The following is a 24,585-nucleotide window of genomic DNA, read 5'->3' on the forward strand; positions in this document are numbered from 1 at the left end:
CCTCATGTCCTAGTATTGACAGATCTGCTACACTCAGCTTGGAAAGCTGCCTACTTTGCACTGCCAGTGGCCTGGGACAGGGCTCTGCAGCCTCAGGCACAGGACAGATGAAGTGTGAACATGGAGGAACTGTGAGGGGAAACCCAGGAAAACATGGTGGTTACAGGTAAAACAAAGACCATGGCAGGACTTAAGGGAGCTCAAAACTGCTTTTTCAGGAAGATGCCCCCCTGCAGGCTGCTTAGGAGGGTGTGTGTCTTTGTAAAGAAAATAAATTACCTTGAGCTGATAGTTCAAGTGGAGACTCAAAGGCAACCCTATAAGGATTCATTAAGTTTTTCAGATTCTGAAATAGCTGAAAGGAAAAATATATCAAAGTTAGCAGCTGAAAACAGGGATGACTCCTGGGGACTCAGAATTGATCCAGAAGCTCCTACCTTCTCCCCATTGGGGTTTCCAAGAACATAGCAGCCCATGATGTGGATGATATTTGGTTCAGGATTGATTTTACTCATCAGACGGCTCAACCTCTTCCAGAAGCTGGAAAAAACAGGAAAAAACAGAATACATAATTAAAATATAAAGTGTCTCTCCTCATAGGCATGATTTATCCCAAGGATGTGTGCACACACCACTCAGAAGGGTGTTCAGGAAGAGCCATTGGATCTTAGACAAGGAAGAGCAGTGGCAGAGCAAGGGCCTGAGGAGCAGGTCCAAGTCATGTGCCTGAGAAAAGGAGCAGCCCACTGAGCCAAGGAAGCTCCAAGGTGAAGAGAAGGGAGCAAAGTCCACCAGGAGTGTTCTTAGAGTGACAGTTTTACTAAGCATCCCCTCCAGTTTCCTCTCTCCCATTTCTATCAACAACTGCCCTTTCTAATCACCAGTGTTCTCAGTGCACTGGTTCATTTCCAGGGCAGGAAATCAGCAGGGAGCAGCTGGAGAAGTTGTTGTTCTCCACAGCTACAGAGGCAACACAAGACCAGGCTGCTCCATGTCAGCCTGTGGTTGGTGCTGGTCACAGTCAGACCCAGTTTAGGTGTTGTGACTGTGACCAGGAACCTGGTGGGATGTGAAACACAACCCTGGGCAGAGGGTTGGAGCTGGGGGGGCTCTAAAGCCCAGCAGTTCCTCCATGGGTTTTCCAACCAGCCTGCAGCCTCAGGTTTCCTCAGGACAGCCTCCCAAGGAACACACAAGCTGCATGGAGACATTCACTGCCAAGCTTCCAAATTTTCAGCTGTGTGTTCACAGCTTTCTGAAGATCCCTGATTTATCAGCTTGGGAGCAGTTATGATGCCTGGAATGGGTTCAGAATTGTGTATGTGCACAAGTGCTCAAAGATTTTACAGCCAGTGTTTGTGCCAGAGCACGGGATTGCTGAGCAGATGTTGATTTTAATACTCAGTTCTCTCGCCAACAAAAAGTTGTGTAGGAACAGGTTGGTGTAACATCCTCTCCCCCACAGCCAAGCACCATTAGCCAAGGAAGTCTGAGCCAGCAAAAGTGAGTAGGCAGCAAAGCAGGCAAAGCTTAACTCTACAAGGAGAAGCAAAATTGCCTCAGCAACCCCAGCTGACAGGCTGGCATGTTAGTGAAAAGCCTCCTCAGTAACAGGCTGGACTTTGAGCAGGCTTTGCAGAGACAAATTCCACTTCCCCCTGACCAGAGACAGCTGTGGGGGAACACTCTGGATTTCTGCCACTGGTGTCTGCTCAGCAATGCTACTGCAGCCACTGCTGAGCACCAGAGGCTCGAGGGGCATGTTCTGGTTTTTGGTCAGCACAGCCTTTGTTAGGAGAGGAAATACCTTTTTTCTTTTATCTTTTGATAGTGTCTAGTCCAGAGAGACACTAAATAGCAGGAAGAAACACAAATCTCCTGGTGACCAGGGCTGCAGCACCCCAGGGATGAGTTCAGCTCTGTCACCTTTGCACCTCCCCCTGAATGAGCTTCAACCTGCTGATAGCCCCTTCTCAGCCTCCTCATCCCCTGAATAACCCACCCCAGCTCCCTTCACCTCTCCTGCTTGGCCATGTGCTGAAAACATTGAGCAAACCCAGCAGGAAAACTCCATGCAAGTCCAAAACACAACAGAGCCACTCACAGGATCAGATCTTCCTCCTTCTCCACTTTGGCGAAAGTGGCGACTTTGTTCTTTAACAGGTATAAGTGCCCGGGACCTCCCTGCAAGAGAGACACAGACACATGGAAACCTCTTTGCACAGGCCCCGGGGATAAAAATCCTGGACGCATTTCCTGTCCTGCCCAGCCATTCCCAGAACTGCCACAAGGGAGCAGGGCAGCCACGCTGGGAACCCTCCACGGCAGGCACCAGCTCAGGACACATCCACATATGGGCAGTGTGGGGGGGTTGGATTCTCCAGTTTTTACTGTTCTGTGCCCACCTTGCTCTAGAAAGGCACAATAATAGACAAAAATCGTCATTGTGAGTCACTGGAGAGTAATAGGGAAGACAAGAAAGTCTGTGTCATCTGGGGACAAGGGACATCCCCTGTCACTGGGGACCTGCTGTGGTGGGCAGAGGAGAAGCTGAGCACAGCAGGGATAAACAGGAAAGGGATGGCACTGCAGAGGAACTGGCCTTGGGCAGCAAAAGGCATAAACAGACTGAGCACAACACCAGGAACATTAAAAGCCACAATCTCTAGGTCAGTGTGCAGCAAACCTGCCATGCTGCAGCACAGGGGACACGGGAGGGAGTTCAAGTCAGGTTCTCTTCCTCATTTCTCATGTGAAGGTTCCTTGCACAGCTGCTGGGGAAGTCCAAAGCTGACCACCCCGAGGAACAGGAGACTTGGGAAGGAAATCCCCAGCAAGCCACAGATCCAGCAGGGTTTGAACCTGTCCAAGCCACAGCTCCAGCCTGTACCCTGACCCCTCTCCTGCCTCCACTGGCCTCCAGCTCCCAGCTGAGCCATCTGCCAGTCTGATCCACAGCTTGCACCACTGTCACTGTCACACTGGAACTGGATGGACACCATAACCATGACACTGCAAATGCTTGTTCCCGTCTCTGGAATCCCCTTTCGAGGTCTGTGCTGATGCTGGTTTGCCTGGGGTTCCTCGAGAGCAGCTGAGAACCAGCCCAGCTCTTGACCTGGCCTCCCTAAATCAGGTTTGAGTTCCTGCTGTCACAGCAACTCCAGCCTGCTCAGTGTCTGGGAAATGGGAAGTGAAAGCTGTGCACTGGCAGTTACTTCAACGGAACCTGACTTTGGAATATTGCTTCCTTCATGTCATTCTCCCTTTAGAAAAAGACAAATTTGTAAGAAATCACCCAAGCACTTAACAACTTTCACATACCTGGCAAAATATCAGCATCTTCCAGATTTTGCAGCCTTTGCGATAAATGTTAAGTTTCTTCTCTATTTCCTCTGCAAAGAAACCCCAAACATGTTGGAAAATATGAACCATGGAGGAGGTTAAAAATCAATCTTATTTCTTTCCACTTCAGTCCTGCAGGCAGGAGGCTGAGCTGGGAGAGCTGCTCAGCACCTACATGCCAGGGATGCTGTGGGAAGCAGGAATCCCAGTGTGTCACAGGGCAGAGAAGGGATGGTGCAGCACCAGGCACTGCTCTGACCATGGCACTGGAGCAGAGCCAGCCCTCCTGACCCTGTTCATGCTCCCACCCACCACACAGGTGCAATGAACAGGTACCTGCTGCCCTGTGCCTTAGTTTCCCTTCCACACACCAGGAGCTTGGCATAGAAAACGAGCCACAGAAGTGAAGGTTTATTACAGCAGCACATCCAAGAGCAGCTGACTGTCTGTCATGTGTCACTGGGGTGGCAAAAACACCTTTATGAGTGGCAGCTGAGGCACAGGGCAGCTGAGTGACTGACACATTGATGGGTTACATTCGCAATGGGCAGGAAGCAAGAAAAGGAAATAACACTCACGTACCTAAGATGTCATCAAAGGTGGCATGTTCATGGTCCTGGAAACCAAGACAGAGGACAGACAAAGGTTCACTGTCACTACACCAGCTCCCATGACAGCATTATGGTCTCTAATATTGCACACAATCCCATTCCCAGGCCAACAGATGCTCTAAGAGCACAGTTACACCAGCTGAAGGCTGGTAGTGACAGCACAGCAATCACCACCCTAAATCACATTTCAGCACAAAAGCTGAAGGCTCAACTGCCCATGAAGACCAAATCCACCCAAAGGCTTGGAGATGAAGGCTGCAGACACATCCAGAGCACAGACTGTCCATCAGATAAGAGTCAGCAGCAGCAATGCCTACTTGCCTCTTGGCCCACATTTTGCAGCCAGTTTTCCCCACGTCCAAGCTGGCTGATAAACAGCCCAACACAGTGCCTCTGGCACAGCAGGATCATCAGGACAACTGCACAACTCCCCAAGGAAGGCAGGCAGCAAGGCTGAGCCCCCAGCAGCACTGCCTGCTGCACACAGGCCTCTCTGGGCTGTCAGTCCCACCTTCCCTTTCAAATTAAGTGAATAAGTCATTAGGAAAAAGAGATCCATGACTCCTTGCTGCTGTTTCAGACACCTGCTCAGGCCAGATTCCCAGAGAAAAATCAGAGTTAAATTAGTGACTGGCAGGGGTGCACCACAGCTCGTGGGGTGATGGGGTTTGTGTTCACTGCTGAGCTCTGAGGTCCTGCTCATCTCAAGGATGAGCGTAAGGAGGAGCCCTAAGCCTGACAATGCAGAGCTCTGCCTGTGATCCAGCCTGCCCTGCCTTCCCTTGATAATTTCCCCACGCAGCTTGGCTGGGTCTGAAGAGCCCAACAACTCCCACGTGCCATTTTCACTCCACCTTCCTGTTCTGCCCAGACCTGAGCCCCCACAAAGCCACCCCAGACCCCAAAGCTGGGTTCAGCACAGCCCCAGCCCCTCCCTGGCAGCTCTTCCAAATCACACCAGTGCTTTGGAGAGACCATAACAGGAACTAGGAAAATAAAAAATTCCCAATATGAAGCCTGTTCCCAGCCATAGCAGAAGGGATTTACTTACATAGAGGATGGGGATGATGGAGGGGTCGTCCCTGCGGATAATGGTTGGGACATACTCTGCTTTGGGCACCTTGGAAGAAATGAGCTGCAAGAGATAAAAAAAAGGTGCAATAGCATGAGGAGAAGATAGTACAGTGTGGACAGAAGCACATAATCCATGCTAACAGTGCCCTGTTCATCTGCTCTCAGGTGTCACTTAAGCTGGCAGTTAATCCAGCCTTTCTGCATCCCTTTGGAAGGTATTCCAGTCTTTGCTCCACCACAGAGCATCCCAGGCCTGCCAAGTACCCCCTGTGTCACTCACTGTCTCCTGGACCCCAACACGGGAGCACACAGCTCTGCCTCTCAGGCAGCAGAGAGAACAGTTTGGGAAGGGGAGGCTGGTGTGCACAGAGGACATGTCACCAGGAATGGCTGTATCCCCAGAAATGGCTGTATCCCAGTAAGGATCCCTCCTGTACAGCCTCCCTTCTGGCTGCAGGGAGTGCAGGGAGTGTTCAAAAGGCAGGAGTGGCTGGCAGCTGGTGGGACACTGCATCAGGCTCAGGGCCACAGGCATCAGGAAGGTGTCTGGCAACTCTGGCTGAAGGTTCAGGTGGCTCCAGCAGCACCAGAGCCCCAGCTGTGCTGTGATTCCAGGCACCTCCATTCATCCCCAGGAGAGCAGAGCAGGCAGTGCTGCTGGTGGACTGAGAAGTGCAGCCTGGCTTCCAGCTGGGGTTGGTGTCCAAGCCTCCCATCCCAGCAGGCAGCACATCTGTGCTCCAGCCACATGGAGTTAATGGGACACTTCTGAAGCAGCAGAGATTATATATATATATATATATATATATATATATATATATATACACACACACACACACACTCCATATATATATCCAGGGATGGACAACCACCACACACACAGTCTCCATGTCCTTCACTCTTCCCAGATCTTAGCAGGACCCATTCAAACCCAGCACTGCTGTGCTGGACTGGCAGTGCTGCCCTGACAACAGGCTGGAAGCCTCAGACCCCATTTTGTCTCGTGCATGTGGACGAGGAAGGGATGTGTGAGAACCTCGCCCTGTCTGCCAAACCCCACAGAGCAGAGCAGGGGAGCACAGGGGGAAGGCTGGAATCAAGGAATAGCAAGAGAGAGAAACCATCCCAAGGAATGACATGCAGCTTCAAAGTAAATGAGGCAAATAACAACAGGAGGGAGGGACTGCTGGGACTGGGGACTCAGGCTTCCATTTTCAGGGTTAAACAGATTCAGGCTGACTTGACTCTGTGTTGGTGTCAGTCCTGCTCTGATTTGGATGACAGGTCCTTCCTTCTAGTTTTCTGTCAACACATTAACCCCAGCAATAACAGGTCTGAACATGTGTCATGTCTTGGCTGGTCTCTGAGTGACCCTCACACACACCTGAGGCACTGCCTACATAACAGACTTGCCTCTTCCCATGGAGACCCTAAACTCAGCTCTGAAAGGACAGACAGAACAGAACCCGAGTAGATACAGGCAGCTGAGCTGGAAACCCTCACCATTATTTTTGGTGGAATAAAGTCTTCTCCGTCACATGCCATGGCTTCAAGTTCCTTTTCTGCTTCCCAGTTCAAGTCGAAGTCACCCTCCAGAGTGCCGCAGGAATCCTGAAGGTCATGGCCTGCCAGGACACAGGGAGCATTACCAGGGCAGAACAGCCTTCCCCATCCATTCTGGCAGCTTCCTTGCCGGAGGCTCCACAAGCCACCAGACTTGTGCCCTCCTGCCTTCCCCAGAGTGACAGACACCACACTTTGGGGCTGGTGTCTCCAAACAGACAGACATGGAACGGATGGAGAGTGCACGAAGAGCTCCACACCACATATCACAGAGCTTCATCACCCTCACAGTCACCAGGCTCAGCTTTCACAACAGTCACCCCGTCATTCCAGAGATGGAGAAGGAGACAGAACACAGACAGGCTCTCTACACTTCAGCATTGCCAAGCTGATAAGCAAAAGTTCAAAGACTTCAAAGCTGGTCTCCTTGTAGTAATTACTGCTCTGACTACATCTTTTGAGGGATTGTAAAGCAAATCTGCCTTGTTGGTCAGACTGATCCTGGCAGAGAACTCTTAGAGCGTGCGTGAGGACAGCTGCAGCAAACACAGTCATAGTGCAACAGTGGACTTGAATTTGCTCTCCAAATTGACCTTACCTGTTGGCCTTCAATGCCTCCTGGGGAAAAAAACATCTGGAAGGAATATAATTGACCATTAAAGGTTAAAAATAGAGATGGTTCCTGGACTGAGGAAAGAGAACCGAGATGCCTCTCTTTGTGCCTGTCGGGACGTCCGAGTGTCGCTGGGCAGTGCCTGGAGCCTGTCTGAACCATGGCTTTTCCATGTGCCTCTGCTTAGCTGAGGGAGCAGGGAGGGATCAGACTGCCAAGCAGCAAGCAGGTCACACTTTGAACCTGGCCTGCCTTTCACACACCTCCCCCTACAGCTAGCAGGGCCAGATCTCACGCTTACCTGGTAGGTCACATCATTTCATTAGTGAAATCCATTTCAACATAATGGATAACCACCGAGTTCCTGCCTACAGGCTTTCAATAAAACCTTTGTAAAATGGCCATTCCCTCTATAAGAATACAGTGGGAAGATGCTGGCATTTCCTCCTGTAAATTAGCACAACAGCATCTCAGTCCCCACAAGCAGAACGTGGCAGCACTACTGGGGATTCCCAGAGGAATTCCTGGCAGCCCAAATGAAGATCATCACCTATCAAGCCTGACCTGTGCAGGCAGCACGGCCAGGAAATCAAAGCTCCATCTCACAGAGCACTTCAGTTGTGTTCTGGAACTATTCCAGCCTAGAGAAGAGCTCAGAAGGGGCTCCTGCATGGGAAGCCAAGTCAGCCCCACTCTGGTGAAGGCAGGCGTGGACTGGCGAGCTTCCAGATGGGTTGTTTGGGTCCCAAGGAAATAAGGGATGATGGGAACAGAGGGCTGTAAGAGAGCTGTACCACTACTATCCTTTGGCAACTGCTTAATAACCTGATGATAGCTGGGTTGTGCTCTACAAACGAATAGAGGGACACACAGATGAACAGGTACATACACCTGGAGCGTTCCGTGCTCCGATCTCAGGAAACTAAAAGGATCACAGACAGGACAGAAGGGCACAGAGGAGTTACTCCAGTGGGACTCCAGTCAACACCTCCACTGGAGGGTTTGCCCACAGGAGGAAGGACTCAGAACTCACTTTCTCGAGAGTCATGGAAGGAATCAGCTTTGATGGGAGTCGGGTCACTCCAGGACCTGCTGAAGCTCCTCTCACGCCGTTCGGCAAAGGCTAGGATAAAACCAGAGCAGGACATTAACAGATCCCAAAGCCACCTCTGCTGCTGCCACCAAACAAAACAGCCAGTAGATTTCCACCAAAGCCACACATCACAGACTCCCCTGGGCTTGTCCTTCCACTTGCCAAACGTGAGTCCTTTCCACACAGCAAACATGGGTCTCTCTTCTACACAGCACAAAGTGCCCTGCAGAGGACAGGGTGGGTAACACAGAAAGCGGATGACACTTGATGGTCTCTCCTTAAATGGCACACAGCTCAAACCTCAATTTAGCAAAGCTATTCTGGTGTCCCAGGGTAAGTGCTTGGACTCAAAGGCCTCCCAGGAAGATGCACTGCACAGTTAATGACCTCTATGACCAGAAGAAGGCAGTAGTTCTCCAGGCAGTTCTCCCTTCATGTTCGTCATCCCTTCATCCCAATCGGAGCTGGACCAAACAGCAGGACAGGAATGTCTCTGGAAATCTCATGCTTTCTAACTTGCATTGCAAAATAGGAAATCCTTCAGCCTTGCTTGCCTGCACTCTTGTGAGCACTACCTCTGGTTTGTTTTCTTTTCCCAAGGAGTATTGTACTGTTTGTGCTGGCATTTCCCAATCGGAATCCAGGGAGCTTGGCCCAGCTGGCTGCACCGCAGGCAAATTCCTGGGAAGTGCCAACCACCATGTCTGACTTGGCAAGCCCATGTGAGAGCCATTATGCCAAGATTAACAGGCACTTACAGCCACTAATTCCTATTTCTGGTGGCAGACAGGGAGTTTGCAGCAGGGTATCGAGTAACAGCAGCACAGGAATCCACTGCAGGTCTGTATCACAAGAGCTGAGAAGTGACCTGTCCCCTCCTGCAGTGTGTCCAGGGTGGGTGTGACCTGTCCCCTCCTGCAGTGTGTCCAGGGTGGGTGTCCAGGGAGAGAAATCACATCTTCAGTTCTTCAGGTGATCTCCATCCTCAGCTTGCATTTAAACCAGGCACTGAGGTATTGTGCACACAAAGAAAGCTTTGAAAACATGACCCCAGAGTTCCAGAGGCAGACACATGCCTGAGCTTCCCCACAGTTCTGGGGGAGGTGAGCCCTGGCCACGTCAGGCAGTGCTAACTCAGATGCCAACAAAGACTCTGGAAAGGGCAAAGCTCTTTGCTGATCACTTCCCACAGCATATGAGAGAGGAAAGAATGCAAATTGAACTCAGCAGTGCTTTGCAGTGGGCAGTCTGTACACGATGCCTGGCCAGGGGGTGGGAAGAACAAGCTGTTTTCCATTCTGGAGCAATCCTCAGCTCTCAGGAGCAGGTTACACCACTCTCAGCCCACTTCACAGTGACAAGGGTGCTGCCCCAACCAAGTTATGAAGGAGTGTTGCCTTCTGCAGAGAAAGGGAACTGCCATTTCCCAGGCCTAAGAGGGGATTTCTTCCCCAGTGAGGCACAACACTCCCTTATTTCCCCCTTGCTCCAGTCTCTTCCCTGTTCTTCTTCTTTCTCCCTTCCATCATCCTCTCAGCTCCCAGCAGGCAACTTTCCCCAGGTCCTGCTGTGGAGAATGCAGTGGGAGAAGGAGACAGCCAGCAGCCTGCATGGCACAGGGAGCACTGAGTACCCCAGGAGGCACAGCTGGTCACAGCTGCAGGGGAGGCCAGGCAGTGCTTCCAGCTCTGCTCAACTCCCAGCTCGGGTTCTCCTCACAAGCCTCCACCAAAACCCACACACAGGGCAAGGATGCTGCAGCTTTCCTTCCACTCCTTGCACCAAAGATCTCCCACAGCCAAGGCAGAGGGTCCTTGGAAGTAACTTTCAGGCTGCTTGGAGACATCCACATGTCCTGGAGACTTGCAGCAACCTGGCCTTCCTTTTTATAGGATAAATGGCACCAGCAGGTCAAATCCTCTCTCCAGCCCGGTGCCAGGTCCTTTCCACCCAGAGCTGCATGTGACAGAGCTCCCCATGTCCCTCCAGCACAAACCCCAGCTCCTCACAGCCACAGCCCACAGGTGCTCACTTACTTTGTGCTTTAACCCTTCGGCTCCCCACCATGCGGAGGTGCTTCCGAAAATTCCTGAAAGAAAGGCCAAACACAACCTTTGAGGAAGGTGACACAAAGCAACACCTGGGCCCAGCAGGACTGAAAAAATGGGAGGAACAAAACCAAAATGGGCATGATGGCGTATTTCCTTCTGGGCTTTCAAAAGCTGGAGATCAGGTCCCCAGCCTGCACCGACCCAGTGCTGGGGATGATGTGTTTGCCAAGAGTGGGACTATTCTGAGCTCCCTGGCACGGGGCAAGGGGGGTCCTACATGGCACCCCCTGCTCTCAGCCTGCTCTCTTTTTCCTGTGACTGAGGCACAGCTGTGCTGTACCTTGCTGAGCACAGACACTGCCCATGCTGGGAATGTTCCCTTTTTTCCTAGTAAAGAGCAGTGCCTGCTCCCCTTTATCCTGGTTCAGCAGGAGTGTGAGGTGCCCAGGTTCTGCACACACCATGCTTGTGGTTGTGCTCATCCCCAAACACTGCAGCTGCTGAGATCCCACCCCTGCTGTTGGGAACCATGCAGCCCATCCTGCTCTGCAGGGCCAAGAGCTGGGGAAGGCTAGAGCAGGCTGTCCCTCCTTAGACAGCAGCGCTGAGCAATGCTGGCTGTCCCCAGGGACCTGCTCTCTGCTGCAGCTGCCACCCCCACTGCCCTGCCCAGGACTCACAGGCAGGGCCAGAGGGGCTGCAGAGCTCCAGGGAAAATCCATGGAGGGTAATCCCTGGGGAGCAGTTACACCTCACAGTCAGGTCTGTGTAAAACAGTCTGTGTAAAAGGCCGTGGCAAAGGGATTCTTTGTCCAGCCCCTCCAAGAGCAAGGGACCTGTTTGCTTTAGTTTCTCACCACTCACCAAGGCAGGAACAGGACAGGAATCAAACAGGACAGCAGAAGAGACAGAGGGAGGAGCAGCATGTGGACTATCAAGACAAGTGTCACCTCTCCATGAACCCTACTTAGTCAGGGTGACTTCACCCCACAGTGCAGCCCCAGGATGTCAGGGAACCTACACGGAGTGAGGGAGTCTTCCTGGATTCCCTTCTGCCCCCCAACACACACCACAGACACCAAGCAACAGAGACTACAGCTGGTGAAAGGGGTCAATGCCAAGTTGTCTGGCTCACACACAGGTTAGTGGGGTGAGTAGGGACATGTTACAACCATGCAGATGCTTTAGCACTGGACCAGGAGACACTTCCAGCACCAGTGTGAAGTTGTTCAGAGAAATCTGGATACCTCTGCTCCTGCACAGGGAGATCCACACAAACACAGTCCTTGTGGGAGAGCACTTAACCCACATCACCCTCTGCACTTCCCCACTTAGGCCCTGGATCCCTTCTTGTCATCGGGATCCAAATTCAGCAGCTCAAGAAGGAAAACTAGCAGCTGGAAGCAACATGATTTCATGCCAAATTTCCATCTGCACTTGGGCTATTAATGTTTTCCAAAGATTTATTATATCTGTAATTGAGCACATGAAGTCACTGCTGCGGATCAGAAAACTACCCCTTTAGACACATCCACTGACACATCTGAGCTGGCTCAACACACAGAGTCTTCTGGGGTACACCGTGACTGACAATGGGGTCTGTCCTACTGTGCATTAGATTCAAATCCAAATAAATACAACATTTTAAGGGAACCAGGGCTGTGCTTTAGACAAAGAAAAAGTCTTAGATATATGTTATCTATACTCATCAGAATGAAAATCTTTGTGGTCCACTGTGAGCCCAAGATCAAACCAGACACTGAGCACCAATGTTAACTGCCAAGGCCACTGTTACATCCTTTGGGCTTTTGGTATTTTGGAGTAAAATCCCCTTTTTTGTTAAATGCTCAGTTGTCTTCTCCACAGAGGAGATTCTTCAGACCCTGAGAGCAGAGGGGTAAAGCAGTGTTTGCCACAGAAGAACGCTGCTCCCAGCTGCCTAGACAGCTTGGGCTCTCCCATGAGAGACCTAAATACTGCTCAGAGCAGCTCCAGGGAGAGTCCAGCTGCTCAGGGTTAACCACCACACTAAATGCTCAGAGAATGGGATGAAGAACTTTTGCTCCTTCTCATCTCTTCTAGAAAAAACAGCACTTTGGAAAGGAGGTGCAAACCTGGAACTGACTCCTAATGTGGGCATCCCGTGGGCATCCAGATCCTTCTGAGGGCTTTTTGCAGCTGTCTGGGTCCTCAGGCTCCTCTGTACATGCATGTCAGCATGGCAGGACTGGCTCTGGGGAAGGTGCAACCTGTTCTGTGAGCAGTGGGGCTCCATAAACCTGCCCAGCCTTCCTGCCTGGCTCCTGCAACTGCACCAAAAACCCCTGTGTCACTGTGCAAGATCTCTTCACCCATCAGAACACAACCAGCAATCCTCAAGTTTCAGTGACAAAATCTCCTTGTTACTCCCTTTTCTGACCAGTGCTCCTCCTGACAGGCTCCAGTTTGCCTGACAGGCACGACCCCACAGCACCTCCATCCCAGGTATCCCTCCAGGGTCTCCATCCCAGCCAGAGGGCCTCCAAAACACCACAGCCTCACTCCACACCCTGCAGCTCTGCCCACAGTGGGTCACCACACTGTGCAGAGAAGCCTTTTCTCTACCCACACTCCTGGCAGCACCTCTCCCATTCCCCTCCCTGGCTGCTCCTGCAGCAGGCACACGGTTCACTCTGGGCATCCCTGAGTCCCAAGGCAGCATCCCTGGGTGCCATGCCATGCAATCCAGCCTCCCTGGGCACCAGAGCCATCCCTGTGTGCCAGGCCACACAAACCAGCCTCCCAGGGTCAAGGACTGAAGGGGCTGGGCAACAACAACTGAACCCCAAAACACCCGAGGCCATGACAGGGTGCACAACAAGCACCCAGAAGTGAGGTGGGGCTGGGGTCTGCCTCACTCCCTGGAGAAGGGGGCTGAACACTGCCAGCAGTCCTTGTAACTGGCCAGGGTCTGCTTGCACATGGCACAGCCAACAGCCCATCACTGCTGTCCTCCCTCCTCTTTGGGACATGATAAACACAGATGTGCTCCTGCTGTGCAGCCCTGCCTGGACCTTCAGTGTGCACGGGGGACGTCCTGGCCACCCAACACAAGGATGAGGTGACTCCATCCTCTCCCCTGACCACACAGCACCACCAAGGCACACAGCTCCTGCTCCTGTACTCACAGACCACATGAACAAGCCACTTCCTCACCAAGACTTGCCTCTGTCTTCCAGATTCTGAGAAATCTCCCTCTTTTTAAAGATCCACTGTCTATTTGTTGAAAGCATCTTTAGTACTGATTTTTATTTCTCTTCATTCTTGTTTTAAAAAAACACACCATCCTTAAGCTGCTAAAAAAAAAGTCTGCCTGGCAATTTCCCAGATAAAAAAACCTGATGTTTTTCTCCCACTTGGTTTTGAGCAGTGAAGTCATCATGGCAGTTTTTAAGCAATGACACAAACACTGTGTTACCCTTTTTAGTAGGCTGCCAAAATACACGAGCCTTGGCACATTTAAAAAAACAAACCAGTTCTGATTCCCACTGTGGGTAAGTGATGTGCCATAGGAGGCCTGCAGAGGGAAACCAGGCCTTTGTGTAATACATGGAAAAGGAATCAGTCCCCATCCCCCTTTTTTCCCTATTATTGAAAAAAAAAAAAGATTAAAAAACAGGCTTCTTGTCACTAGAGATGTTAATTTTGCTTAAGTCTCAGATTTTTGAGGTGCATTTGTAGATGCAGCAGCAGCACATAAAAGTATTCAGCTAACCTCAACCAAATCCTGCCCATGGCAGAGGAGTTGGAACTAGATGATGTTTAAGGTCCCTTCCAACCCAAACCATTCTATAATGATATAAAATTCCAAGTATTTGGGAGAAGGCTGGGAAATTGCACCTTTAACTTTTTAAATTTTTCTGCCTGAGACACGGATCACATATATTATATTTGGAATGTTATAAGAAACTTGACAGTGTTCTTTAAGAAGATGGAGATCAGCTCTTCACCTCCACAGCTCCTACACGGCCACTGCCAGTGTCCCTATGGACAGCACACAGACAGGGACACAGCCAATGCCATCAGGGTTCACTGCTGACACCCAAAGGGCCCATGCAACACCAGGCAGGGTCACAGCTCCGGGAGGGAAGGGGCCCTACCTCTGGATAACAGCTGCGGAATCATTCTCCCGTTTCCGTCTCTTCCTCTCTGCGTAGCCCCTGAACGCCCTGGGAAACCATTTCAAGCCATTAACCAACTCCACAGCTTTGAACTGCAGAGGACACGGAACACAGACAGGAAAGCTCTCAGCAGACAACAGAGACTGTGCTGCCCAGGGATGGACAGCCCTGAGTGCGGGGCAGGGCTGGGCACAGCACTCACCAAACCACAGCTCCTCACTCCCCAGGGCAGGGGCTGGACAAGCAAAGATCAGAGCGTGGCCCAAAGACCAGGGCTGAGCAGCCCCATCCCTGCTACAGAGAATGGACCTGGGAGCTGCAGACACAGCCCCTCTGCACACCAGGACTGAGAGGGATAAAAGTGTGCCAACAACTGGGGTCTGCACCTCGAAGATGGGGACGGTTGTGGTGTGATCCACGTAGGCCTACAGGTGTAGCCACCTAACCTCCTGCCAGCTGAGACAGCCCCTGCACAGGGAAAGCATGAGTGGATATGATGGACAGGAGAGGAGAGGAAAGGAGAGTTTATCCAGGACACCAACAGACAAGGAAATAAAAACTGAAGATTATACTTACGAGATGCTAGAGATTCCAGGAGAGGCAGGGAAAAAGAAAGAGAAGAGGAATTCGTTAGTGCTCAGCCCCAGCCAGCGTTCTGAGGGATTTCTCACTCCAGAAGGAATACTTCTTGTTAGGTGGAAGGAAATTGCTTTTGAAATTAAACATTTCTCAGTGGTGAGAACTCCAACTTGACAGAGCTGTATCCTCCCTGGGGAAGCACTGACATGTGGCCTGGATGCCAAGTGAGCTCCACACAGACCCAGAGAACATGCAGATGTACAAGAGCTGGATGTGGCCCATCAGGGTGCACCTTCACAGGCTTCTGGAGCAGGGACAGCACTGGAGCAGAGCCCAGGGATACCTGGGAAGCCACCCCAACACCTCAGGGAGGTGCCCTGAACTTCTGGAGATGTTTCTGTGCAGTTTCTGGAGGCAGCACAGAACCTCCAGAAATGGTAACCAAGGGGGTTGTGCTCCTCAAGGGTTTCCTTAGGACACCATTCCCCAAACCTTTGGCCTTCAAGCCCTGTAAGCCCTGCCATGGGCCATCATCCTGCAACAAATCTTCTGCTCAGCAAATTTGCATTCAGAGAGTAAAGGATGTGCCCAAAGGCAATGTGCTGGTTTTGTGCATGGTTTGTGGGTCAGATCAGAACTGTAAAACACCACTAATTGTTCCCAGCCAACATTTTTAAAGAGTTTTTTCCTGGGGAATGCAGCTACTCTGCTACTCAGCGTTGGATCCAGCCCTCCCTGCAGCAATCCTTACAGGTCTGATCCAGTCTGAGTTATCCCAAGATCAACAATCAGCTCCTTTTCAGGATTTGGGAAGGGAAAAGTATGAGGGAAAGGAAGAAATATCAGAGAAACAGATTACAAAAAGGACACCAGATTAGACAAGAAGAAAGCAGGGAGAGCAGGAGAGCTGAGGGAGTTCCAGACATTGGAAGAAGCACACAGGGAAAAAGTGACAAGGCTGGAGAAGGGCCTTGGAAGGCAGGACATTGTCTCATTTTCCTCACTTGGCTTTCCAGTCAGGTAGGAAATAACTGAAGCCAGGAAGACAAAACTTCCTGACAAGTTGGGTACAACCTGGAAATGAGGCTTTCCTTGCTCTCTTCAGCCCTTTGAGAAGTGTCTCCTCCCAATGCAAAACAACCAGGGGCACCAAATCCTGCATGGAGTGTGGAGAGAAAGGCTCTTCCAACTCACATCCCTCCATACTTTGCAGGGATTTTAGTGATAACTTCTTCAAATGACCAGACTAGAGCAGAACTGCAGGGCTACATCTTATCCCATAGAAAGGGGATGTCTCTGGAATGAGCGACGCAGGGGAAACCTGGAATAACTTTCCCTCGGGGAAGTGGGTGCAGCAGAAGGAAGTGGTGGAGGGTCTCAGCTGGTGCTCCCAGAGGACCCTCCCTCTGCATGGCAGCCAGGGCCAGGGCAGTGTCACAGACAAAACAAGGGAAGCAGAGAGAACTGAGCAGCCCAAGGAGTTAAAGAAGGTAAAACCAAATAAATGAGAACAATAGGAAAAAACTAATCAGTGAAGCAAAAATTAATAAGAGACAAGTTTCTCTCTCTCTCACCCCTGGACTGTGATGCCAAACACACAACTCAGCTCTCAGACACAGCTCTGAGCAGGATGTGGGCTCTGGGATCCACACAAAAGCCACAGCAGGGGTTTCACTTACGCTTGCATAGTTGTAGTAGCGGTGTGAAAACTGAAGAGGTTCTCCTTTGGGAACCAGGTTCGTATGGGGACATCATCTGGAAGAGACAGAGAGCAAAGCCTGAGTATCCAGAGGGCACAGACATCTTTCAGACAGTCAGACTTCCCAAGCTCTTTCTCTTATGACTTTTTTTTTTCAGCATCCTGCCCTGTACTGAGCAGGAGTCTCATCCTCCTCATATATATGCACACTGCCACCCAGTGCTCTGTAAATTGGTGCTAAGCCTGTCTATCAGGCTACTAAATGAAGAATAAAAGCTCTATCCTAAACACAGAAGATTAGAGTAATCCAGGAATTACAAAGTGACATTTGAACCGGGAAAAAAAAAACCAACAGTGGAAAGAAACATTTTTCATTAAAAGCATTTTCCAGTCTCTGCTTTTTCCTTTATACTGTTAATTTGAAATGTCCCATTCCTCCAGTTCTTTCTGATATAGCCTCTGGTAGAAGCCTCTCCTGAGAACTGTGAGCCTGAGATCTCTTTTGGTGCCACTCAAGTTTCAATAAACCCCTCACATGCCTGCTCCTGGTGACCTTGCCCTCAGGAGTTCATTTGGTTTGGAAGTCAAGCTGCCCATCAGCTATAAATCCGCAGGTAACTGGGCTGACTTGGTCATCTCTGTTTGTAAACTGCCCTGCCAAAACCAACTGTGGATTATTTCCTAATTCCAGGGCACCAGGACACCGCACCATCTTCACAGAATGATCACTAAGACAAAAAGCAGGCAGCAAAATAAGTCACTAATTACATGTGTGGGATGGTGGTGCCCAGGAGGAGGAACCTGTCCCGGAGACCTCTCAGCCTGGAGTCAGGCAGGAGGAAAATCAGAGGGAGATTGAAATCCACTGCCACAAGACTTGAGAGATCTCAGTGGACTGGATTCCTGGGATTTGGGGCTACCTGATTTTTCATCTTGCTTCACTCCCAGTTTTGTGGCTTCCTTGCCCAATGCCTTGCCACATGTTGGTGTTGCTTCAGGCATTCAAGTTTTCAGATCATTTGCAACTGTGGCATCTTAGCCATTAATATTCTGGCATTATTATTATTATATATATAATTTTATATATATATTTATATAATATATATTATATTTTTATATATATATATTATTATTAGCTCACTTGCATTGGTCTAGACCCAGTCAAACCCCACATGTCCACTGCAGACATAATTACTACAGACCAGCTATCTTACCAAATGTCTTGTACAGATCATCATATATTACAGACTGACCCTGCTACTCCCTCAAAGTACAAAAAGTGGCTGCAGTCACAGATGCAAAAACTGCTAACTGCAACTGGGGAGAATTCCTTTGAAGTGAAGCTTCCCAGAAATCTATAGAAAGCTGTACCAAACACTCCTTCTCAGCTAAGAGTTTACGTCAAGTCCTGTTTAAAGGCACCCTAAGGAAATATATATGTTAAATGAAAGCTGCGTTCCAGTGTGGTAAAGACTTGTGATGCAGTCCCTAAGTCTGCTCTCCTCCAAAACACAGAGAAGCAATGCAGAACAACTCAGACTGTAAAGGAATTAATTACTTGTTTGAAGTCTCAAACCCACAGAAGTGGTGGAGGAGAAGTTGTACAAATTCCTTTTTAGCCAACAATTCTGTACAGACTTCTCAGGGGCTACACATCTCAAAGAACTGACATCTCTTGATGTATTTTACAGCTTTTAAGCCACTAGCTTTGGTTCAAAGCAAAGCTTATGAACAACAGCTAATTTCCTTAGGAGCCTTTGCCTGGACCATCCCTGGGAGCCTCCCCTCCTTTTCTCCCAGACAGGAGTCAATATAGGAAGGATATCCCTGTCCTACACATAGCACTCAATGGAGAATTAAGGATTTGGGACCCTTCAGAGGTGTCTCTTTACCAGCCAGAGCTAGAACAGCAGCAGAGGAGCACACAGGTGGGGACTAGGCAGCACAGCTCAGCTCCAGAGCTCACCCACTGAACTAAAATTCAGACTATGGGTATGGCTGTTGCTGCCAGGAGTTTGCAGGCAGCAAACTTCTTTTTGGTCAGGCAGAGCAGCTTGTTCTCCTTTCATGTTGCATCAACTGTGATGAAACAACTGAGGGGCCATGGGCTTGGTGAGACTGGAGGAACACCAGCACCACAATCAGCATCTCCAGCCACTGCACCCAAATCCCAGCACCACTGTCCGTGGTGGATGTGGATCCATGAGTGGATGTGTCTGTGAGAGATGCTGGGAGCAGCCCAGGAGATGACAGCTTGTGCTTCCCTGGAATGGTGTAAACTCAGCATCAAAATCCATATTAAATGATGCCAGTCAGGCCTGGCTGCCATGAGTGTTGGTTGGCAGCAACATGTCACGTAAATCCAAACAGAGCAGCAGCACTGCAGGGTGACCCTCTGGGGAAATCAGCCTCTCCCCCATCTCCCCTCTTCTCTGCTCCCTTTTCCTGCTAGCCAGGCATGAAGGACATGCCAGGGAATTCTTCTTGCAGCCTGTGCCACTCGTGCTGCTCAGTTCTCTGGTTCTCTCTGAGGGACAGCACTTGGCTACAGAGTGCAAATGAGACCAAGCTGAGGAAGATTTCCTTCCACGATGCCAGTGCTGTGATGGGATTTGGGCTCAGAGACACAGCCCTGCCTGTGCAGCCACACGTGCCACAACTCAGAGGCTTGAGAGAATCACCAAGGGGAGTTGCTGCCTGTTTGTAAGAAACACAAACTACTCATGGAGGCATCCACTGGCCCACTTTGTTCCTATTTAAGTAACTGCTCTTGATATGTATTCAGAAAGACAGATCTCCATTTCACATTCGTAACTGGCCCCAGGAAAAACTGCTGCCTAGTTAAAAACAGATATTAAACTCCAAGGCCCAGAAACAGGACATGGCATCTCCCTGCAGGATTTGCCAGGACACATTTTCCAGCAAACTGAGCAATTTAGGTCCAGCTATGAGGAGTTAAACCCCTCCATTAGTGGAGCTTTCCTTTGGTTCTGCATCAAGTATCCTGCTTCAGTCCCACAGTGCACAGTGCAATTTTGATTTGTTCAGAGGTGCTAGTTTGGGATGGGATGAAGTTAATTTTCCTCACAGTAGGTGGCATGGGGCTGTGCTTCGGATTTGTACTGAAATTTGTACTGAAATCCAGCAAGGCTGGAGGGGGCTTGGAGCAACCTGGGCTAGTGGAAGGTGTCCCTGCCCATGGCAGGGTTGGAATGAGATGAGCCTTAAGGTCCCTTCTAACCCAAACCATTCCCTGATTCTCTGAAAACAGTGCTGACAACACAGGGATGTTTTGTTATCACTGAGCATCCCTGCCCATGGGGAATGGGGAATTAATTCCTTATTTTACTTCACTTGCTTTACCTAAACTGTCTTTATCTCAGCCCACAAGTTTTCTCACCTTTACCCTTCCCCACCCCACCGGGGCAGTGACTGAGCAGCTGCTGAGGCCAGAGTTAAACCACGACATCAGGAGAGCTTTCAACACAAACCCACCAGCACTAGGCCAGGAAATCTTCCATTTCTTAATTCAGTACACATCATGAGGCTGCAACCAAGTCAACTCAGCACCCTGATCTCCAGGAGACCAAGCCCCTGGGGTTGGGATCTCCTTTCCTGAAAATGCTTTCTTTTTCTGACCTCAGACAAGCTTTCTGGCTCTGTCAACACATGCAGAGCCATCTTTTTAACAGGGGAAACACATATGATCATAAAACCCTAAAAGGTTTCCACACAGAAAAACTCTTATCACTCCTTTTCTTGCACTTTAGCAATAAAAATAATAAAGTCTAAACTTGCACATGCAGTGTCTGATGTGAAGCCCAAAAAATCCCAGGGAACAGAGGGAATAATGCTTAAAAACCATGTACAGGATTCCATGGGACTGTAGTTCTTCTGCACATTTGATAATCACCTATTTTTTCACTACTATTCTTCAGTTTTAGGCCATATACTAATTTAGTCACATAATTTCAAACATCTAAGCATGAAAATACGGTCCAGAACCCAAACTTTGGTGATCTTACCTTTAGTAGACATCACTATGTTATTTACTAGGAAACTATGAACACAGAAATGCTGGACAGTTTGATCTCCACAGTCCTTATATTCAATTTCTTCTCCAGGAGAAAACCGAGACCTTTCCTGGCTTGACTCTCTGCTCTAAAAGCCTCAATGTGTGTTTACAGAAAAAATCAGACAAATTAGGTCAGACTCTTTGCCAGACACATACAGGCAAAGATGGACTGTGCACTAGTTTATAACTCAAAGCACACAGACTGTGACATATATTTGATTAATGGCTCAGTTTTTAAAGACAGCCAGGGATTTCTTTAATGTAATTGAATAATTACAAGCCCTATTCCCTGAGAACACTGAGCAAATGGATAGTGAGCAGGGAAGAAAGTTCAATACTGTGCTACCTGCTGAATTTATGGGAAGCCCATGAGGTGGCAGCACATGGGGTGACCCTGTTAAAATGCTTCCAGCCACACAGATGAGCATTTTGGGGGACACACCAAAGTGCAGAACACTGTAACCTGAGCTGAGGGTCCTACAGAGAACTGTGGCACATTCACAAAGATTTCCCCTGCCCAGCATGAGGCAGAGAGAGTCCTGCTCTGGGATGTGCAGGGATAAAGGTACTCAGACACAGCCCCTCCTCTCTTGCTCTTCCTTCCACAGAAAGAGAGCCCACAGAGCTCACCCTCACTGAGCTGCACAAAGGTGTCATGAAAACCACCCAGGTCAGAGGCTGCTCACCAGCTGGAAGGAGAGACAGCAGAGCTTGGACAGCTGGCCCCTAGCTGAGCTCAGCTTATTTCAGTCTCCTTCTTTGAAAATCCCTTTCCAGGAATGCTGGTGCAGGGCCTTGATTTGAAGCCGTGGGAGGACACTGAGGGCACTTGGGGTGTTCAGCTGGAGAAGAGGAGACTGAGGGGAGAGCTCATGGCAGTTCCAGCTTCCTGGGCAGGGGCAGAGGAGGGGCAGGGACTGAACTCTGCTCTGGGGGGACCAGGGACAGCACCCAGGGAATGGCTGGAGCTGTGTCAGGGCAGGGTCAGGTTGGATCTCAGGGAAAGGTTCTTCCCCCAGAGGGTGGTTGGGCACTGACCAGGCTCCCCAGGGCAGTGGGCACAGCCCCAAGGCTGCCAGAGCTCCAGGAGGGTTTGGCTGATCCTCTGGGGCACAGGGTGTGACCCTTGAGGATGGGCCTGTGCAGGGCTGAGGACTGGACTCGATGATCCTTGTGGGTCCCTTCCAACTGAGAATATTCTGTGATTCTGTGACAGTACCAGCAAGGTGCCAAAAGTGAAATGCTACAGGGCCCAACTCCAGGCACGTGGTAACAAACCCTCTGTGCTGGGATGAGATGGTGTCACCCTCTGTGTCCCTCCAGCACCCAACACTCACCCCTCACTTACCAGACACTCTATCGACACTGTACATCCTCTCCAGCCTCTTCTTGTGCCACCCAGTCTCGCTGGGCGGATGCTGCTCCAGGTCAAAGGATTGCTGGGAAGGGGCAGCCAGGCGGGTGCAGTTTGGGCACTCCTTGGAGCCCTGGCGGCTGCCTGGCCAGCCCTTGCAGTGCCTGCTGACGCCGTGGGAGCCACCGGCGCCGTGCCCGTGGTGGCCGTGGTGACACTCGTCCTGGGCAGCCCCCTTCATCACCACCAGCTCCATGCTGCCGTTCTCGTGGTCCGACAGCATCGGCCTCTCGCCGGAGATCGTGTACACCCGTGGCTTGGCCGCCTCGCTCGGGATCTTCTCCGCCTGCTCCTCAAAGCTCCTCTCAAACTTGCCGTCCGAGATGACCGAGAGCCTGCGCTTGTTCTGCGCCGCCTGCTGCAGCTCAGGGGAGTCCTCCTGCCCGATGTAGGAGTCTGCTAACAGGTGATCTGAAACAAAAGGCACGTGCTCCTTAAAACCAAAGCACCCCAGATTCAAATTCAAATTCAAGAGGCTCTTTGCTACTGCTGCAGAAAGGGGAGCAAGGAGAGAAATAGAGCAGGTTCCCCCAGGAACTGTTTCAGATGAATGTGTGCTCACTGTTGCCTTCTAAACCCCCAGAGCTGGCACTGAAATGAGAGACATTTCTCACAAATAGGCCCAATATTTTAAGCATGTGTGGCCACCAATGCAGGTCTTACTGCACAGCCTGAAAATGCTCCCATGCAAGACAGTCCTGGTTCAGCTGCAGCCCTTTCTGCTCCAGCGGGTTCTGAGCTGGTCACAGTCTGCAGGACAAGGACCAGCACAAACCTCTCCAAGTGCCAAACTCTGGTTTACACATCAAGTTCTTTTAGAACACTGGGAAAGGGTTTGGTTTTTTTCTCCTGATTTTCTGCCAACAGGGCAGGTACTGATTTGTATATATAGACTATATACCTGTGTGTACAGACTAGGGAACAAAGGCCAGAGAGAAGCACTGCAGAAAGGGCCCTGGGGGTCCTGGTGGGTGGCCACTTGACCCTGAGTCAGCAGTGCCCTGGCAGCCAGGAGGGCCAAGCCTGTCCTGGGGGGCACCAGGCCCAGCATGGACGGCCAGGCCAGGGAGGGGCTTGTCCTGCTCTGCTCTGACCTGGGGCGGCCTCACCTCAATATTGGGGCAGTCTGGGGGGACACAATGGAAGGAAGATCTGAAACCATTAGAGAGTGTCCAAAGGAGGACGGGGAAGGGCCTTGATTTGAAACCGTGGGAGGACACTGAGGGCACTTGGGGTGTTCAGCTGGAGGAGACTGAGGAGAGAGCTCACTGGGGTCTTTGACATCCTCCTGAGGGGCAGCGGAGGGGCAGCTCCAATCTCTGCTCTCTGTGAGCAGTGACAGGACCCAAAGGAATGGCCTGGAGCTGCATCAGGGGAGGGTTAGGTTGGATCTCAGGTAAAGGATTTTCACCCAGAGGGTGGTTGGGCACTGACCAGGCTCCCCAGGGCAGTGGGCACAGCACCAACCCTGCTGGAGTTCAAGAAGCATTTGGACAACACTCTCAGGGACAGGGTGGGATTGTTGGGGTGTCCTGTGCAGGGCCAGGGAGTTGGACTCAATGACCCTTGTGGGTCCCTTCCAACTCAGATATTCAATGATTCTATGAGATGTAAGAAATGCAGAAAGACTTCAGCTGAGAGGTGCAGCACAGCATCCACTCCCTGCAGCACCCCTGGCCAGCACACCCACTGTGTGTGCAGACAGTGACAGCACAGCCCGTGGAAGCTGTCCTGGAGGAAAACACAGCCACTCCCTTGGTAGGGTAGGAAGATCGAAAGGAGAGAGACCCATGAGTGTAACTATCTTTGGAGCCCACACACTGGATGAAGTGCCAGGAAATCTCAGCATTTCCATGGCAATTCCATGCATGAACCCAACAGTAGCTCCCACCCACCTGCTAATCCTTTTTCAAGTGGTTGTTAATTACCTCTTACACTTCCCTTCAGATGGGAAGCAGCTATAGGGGACTGGCAAAAAGGCTCAGCAGGGAATGCATTATTCATGTGACTACTACCCCCCAAAAATGAAATCATTAGTGTCCAGCACAGACAGCAGCACTTAAAACAGAGACAGAAGGAAAACCCAAGCCTTCACTTCAATAGATATTTAAGGAGCTACTGAGTCACAGTTTGAGGCTTGGCTGCCTTGATACTGGCCATGAAGAGATGAAGGAGGAAGAAACCTATCTCAGGACAAGACTGGTGGTGTATGAGTGTGACACGGGTCTTTCACTGCTGCCACGTTCTGCTGCCTTTGAAGGGCTCCTGTGACCCTCTCAGAAGAGCCTTCCCAAGCTGCAGACTGTCA

General features: G+C 50.5%; 1 protein-coding gene across 6 annotated transcripts in view; it reads right to left on the bottom strand.

Annotated features, from left to right (window-relative positions):
• Positions 1 to 24,585, bottom strand: part of NSMF (NMDA receptor synaptonuclear signaling and neuronal migration factor) — a 51,305-nt gene that overhangs the window by 8,450 nt on the left and 18,270 nt on the right. The window contains exons 3-15 of one of the 6 annotated variants that reach the window (XM_032708389.1): positions 22,212 to 22,688; positions 16,769 to 16,844; positions 15,087 to 15,092; positions 14,490 to 14,558; positions 10,336 to 10,388; positions 8,240 to 8,329; positions 6,534 to 6,655; positions 5,008 to 5,091; positions 3,928 to 3,961; positions 3,325 to 3,395; positions 2,105 to 2,184; positions 438 to 540; positions 280 to 355 (exon numbers count right to left, since the gene is read on the bottom strand). In XM_032708389.1, the coding sequence (XP_032564280.1) occupies positions 280 to 355; positions 438 to 540; positions 2,105 to 2,184; positions 3,325 to 3,395; positions 3,928 to 3,961; positions 5,008 to 5,091; positions 6,534 to 6,655; positions 8,240 to 8,329; positions 10,336 to 10,388; positions 14,490 to 14,558; positions 15,087 to 15,092; positions 16,769 to 16,844; positions 22,212 to 22,688 (1,341 nt within the window). The remainder of the gene's footprint in view (positions 1 to 279; positions 356 to 437; positions 541 to 2,104; positions 2,185 to 3,324; positions 3,396 to 3,927; positions 3,962 to 5,007; positions 5,092 to 6,533; positions 6,656 to 8,239; positions 8,330 to 10,335; positions 10,389 to 14,489; positions 14,559 to 15,086; positions 15,093 to 16,768; positions 16,845 to 22,211; positions 22,689 to 24,585) is intronic. The other 5 variants (XM_032708390.1, XM_032708392.1, XM_032708391.1 and 2 more) reach the window with 5 other exon arrangements.

Source organism: Chiroxiphia lanceolata, chromosome 21 (genome assembly GCF_009829145.1).
Source record: "Chiroxiphia lanceolata isolate bChiLan1 chromosome 21, bChiLan1.pri, whole genome shotgun sequence".
NCBI lineage: Eukaryota > Metazoa > Chordata > Aves > Passeriformes > Pipridae > Chiroxiphia > Chiroxiphia lanceolata.